At 65.4% G+C, this 3,160-nt stretch overlaps 1 protein-coding gene across 1 annotated transcript; it reads left to right on the top strand.

Annotated features, from left to right (window-relative positions):
• Positions 1-2,178: 2,178 nt before the first annotated feature.
• CUEDC2 (CUE domain containing 2) lies at positions 2,179-3,157 on the top strand (the record flags this gene model as incomplete). Its single annotated transcript, XM_008049386.1, has 5 exons — positions 2,179-2,262; positions 2,440-2,583; positions 2,653-2,714; positions 2,789-2,904; positions 2,984-3,157. Coding segments are annotated over exons 1-5 (570 nt in total), but the record flags the coding sequence as incomplete, so codon positions are not given.
• Between the last annotated feature and the right edge of the window lie 3 nt (positions 3,158-3,160).

Raw genomic sequence — 3,160 nt, 5'->3', positions numbered from 1 at the left:
AGTTGGAGTCTCATGCTGCCTTCTAAGTAGCTGGAGCTACAGATGCACGCCACTACACCCGGCTAGTTTTTGTGATTTACGGTAGAGACAACATCTCACCAAGTTGTCCAGGCTGGTCTCAAACCCCGGGGCTCGGGCCGCCCTCTTGCCTCCGCCTCTCAGAGTGCTGGGATCACAGGCATGAACCACCGCACCCATCTGAACCGGTGGATTTTAAGCAGGAGAAGAACGGCTTTTGCGAAGATCACACGGCTGTGGGCTGGAGACCGGTTGCTGGGGAGGGTGGCAGAGGCGGGAGGGCCCGGGGGCTCTACGGGCAAGAGACTTCAGGGCTTGGGGGCTGACTGGGGAGAGGAAGCTGCGTACAGGGTGGTGGCGAGGACAGTTCCCCCGGCCAGGTGCACCTGTGGGGGACCCAGGTGGGCAGATCATTTGAGCCCAGGAGATCAACCTGGCAGCATCGCAAGACCTCATCTCGACAAAAAATCAAAATAATTGGCTGGGCATGGGGTGTGCACCTGTAGTCCCAGCTACTTAGGAGGCGGAGGCGGAGGCGGGAGGCCCGCCTGAGCCCCAGAGGTCGAGGCTGTGGTGAGCTATTATTTTGCTTTTGCCACTGCACTCCAGTCTGGGTACCGGCGAGCCTGGCTCTAAGAAATAAAAAGAAGGGCAGTTCCCGGACGCGTGGCGGGGACGCTGGGTGCCTGAAGGGCACCGATGAGAACAGCCTTGGAGGGACAAAGAAACAGGAGAACGCAGCTTGATATTTTTTAAGCGTGAGACACTTGTGACGTGCCTGTGGCAGGCAGTCGGGGAGGTGCGTGTCCAAGTCTAGCTCAGAGGAGGCTGCACTGGAATTGGCCATTTGAGGGTGGGCGACACACGGCCAGTCCGTAAAGGTGGGGCCCAGATGGGATCTCCCGAGGGATGGAGACGAGAAACTCGGGGACGAGGAACAGCAGCTTCGAGGCTGGAACCTCCCTGCACCTGGAGGGCAGCAGCAGGGACAGGGCAGAGCGGGAGTCCAGGCGATGTGGCCAGCAAAGGAGGATGCCAAGAGAGCATGGGGTCTCAGAAGGCCCCGTGGGCGCTGCTGAAAGGGTCGATAGTTTAATGGGTGAACCCCATTAGATTTCTCAACCTTTTTAGATAAGAAACAGAATTGGTGAGCTTGTGCGGGCAGCCTCGTGAGACCAAACCCTGGGGAGTGAGCGGCGGCTGCAGCTCAGAGTGCTGGGCACCCCTGGAGCGGAGGCTGGGGGATTAGCGAAGAACAGGCAGGGTCCGGGCTATCCCCAGATGGGGGCTGCAGCCCGCCGCGGGTGGGGCAGTGTGCATGGGCCAGGTGCATGGAGGTTAGGGGCTGCCACGAGGGTGGTGCGCAGGCTCTGCGGTGCCCCAAGCCTTCTGAGGCCTGGGGCTTCACGTGTACCTGCGTGTTCTGAGTCACAGATGCAGGGGTGTCTGCTGCACCCGTGTCACCTGCTGGGAGCAGGCGCCTCCTGGTGCCAGGGCTCCTGGGTGAGGTAGTGTCCAGGCATCCTGTCTCCACCCTGCTCTGGGAGCCCATGGGGGATGGACAGGAGGCAGAGACACATAGACACAGGGTCATGCGGGGTGGGCGAGGTGCTGGGGATCGGGGAACATATTTTCCGAGGTCCGTCAGCAAAGGGCGCCCGGGGAGATGACATGTGGGAGAGCCCTGGGACTCAAGGACACAGCTCGGCTGGGTGGGGTGAGGCTGGAGAGCAGGACGAGGCCGGCCCTTGGGCTCCGTGGGCCTCGGAGGGGTGGAAGGCCTCTGCAGCCTCGAGCGGCTGGGAGGGGGACCCAGGAAGGCCTGCCTCTCTGCTCTGCGCCCCAGAGCCAGAAGAGCCCCTTTGTGCAGAGGGTGGGTGGCCTGCTCCTTGAGAGGCTGGACAATGGGGCCCCTTGTGGCTGGACTTGGGGCAAGTGGCCCCTCGTGACGGGATTCCTCCACCAGAAGGCATGTGACCTGAGACCTCGGCTCCTGGCCAGAGGGTCTGGGCCTGCTGCTGGGGAGTGTGTGAGAGGCGGGGGGATGGGCACCTCCCTCTGGGGGCCTGTCTGGCCGGGTGGCAAGGGGTGGGCGGGGGCTGTGCTCGGCCGTGGGGCAGGCAGGGGCAGGCCTGGTGACCCGTGTTGTGTCCTCAGGAGAGGAGTGAACATGGAGCTGGAGAGGACCGTCCGCGCGGCCCTCCTGGCCTTTGTCCAGACACACCTCCCGGAGGCTGACCTCAGGTAGAGGCCGCTCGGGCTCAGGCCGGGCCGTGCTCTGGGCTGGGTGGCGGGAGGCTGGGGGAGCACTCGGCCTGCGGCAGAGTGGCGGCCGCTTCTGCCCTCCTGGCCCTGAGAACCCGCGGAGAGGAGGGAACTGGAGATGTCGGGCCCACCAGACCTCGTCCTTCCCTCCCGCAGCGGCCTGGATGGGGTCATCTTCTCCTACGTGCTGGGGGTCCTGGAGGACCTGGGGCCCGCAGGCCCGTCCGAGGAGAACTTCGACATGGAGGCCTTCACCGAGATGATGGGAGCCTACGTGCCCGGCTTTGCCCACATCCCCAGGTGGGTCCTGCTGGAGGCGGGGCGGGCTGGCCGGCGGGCGTCGTCCTCACTGCCTCCCTGTCTCCCCAGGGGTACCGTCGGGGCCATGATGCAGAAGCTCTCAGGGCAGCTGAGTGACGCCAGGAACAAAGGTGGGTCTGGTCCCTGGGCAGCTGGCAGCTGGCGCCCCAGGCCTTGGCACACCTGACTGCGCTGCCACTTTCAGAGAACCTGCACCCGCAGGCCTCTGGCGTCCCCCCAGAGCCCCCGCAGCGGCCTGCAAAGCTCAAGGAAGAGGCCCGGGCTCCCATGGCTGCTGCTGCCGGCGACCCCGAGGACGAGGTAGGGTGGAGGGAACCGGGCGGGGCGGGGCGGGGCAGGAGGGAGGGAGCCCCGCCTCCCGCCCCGTGCGTGCCCACAGGCCGGCGGAGCGGAGGAGGAGCTGCTGCCCGGCGTGGACGTGCTGCTGGAGGTGTTCCCCACCTGCTCGGTGGAGCAGGCCCAGTGGGTGCTGGCCAAGGCGCGGGGGGACCTGGAGGAAGCCGTGCAGATGCTGGTGGAGGGGAAGGAAGAGGGGCCCCCGGCCTGGGACGGCCCC

Source organism: Carlito syrichta, unplaced genomic scaffold (genome assembly GCF_000164805.1).
Source record: "Carlito syrichta isolate Samal-C Ts95f unplaced genomic scaffold, Tarsius_syrichta-2.0.1 Scaffold135569, whole genome shotgun sequence".
Classification (NCBI taxonomy): Eukaryota; Metazoa; Chordata; class Mammalia; order Primates; family Tarsiidae; genus Carlito; species Carlito syrichta.
Note: the sequence above shows the minus strand (reverse complement) of the source record. Positions and strands in the feature narration are given on the sequence as shown.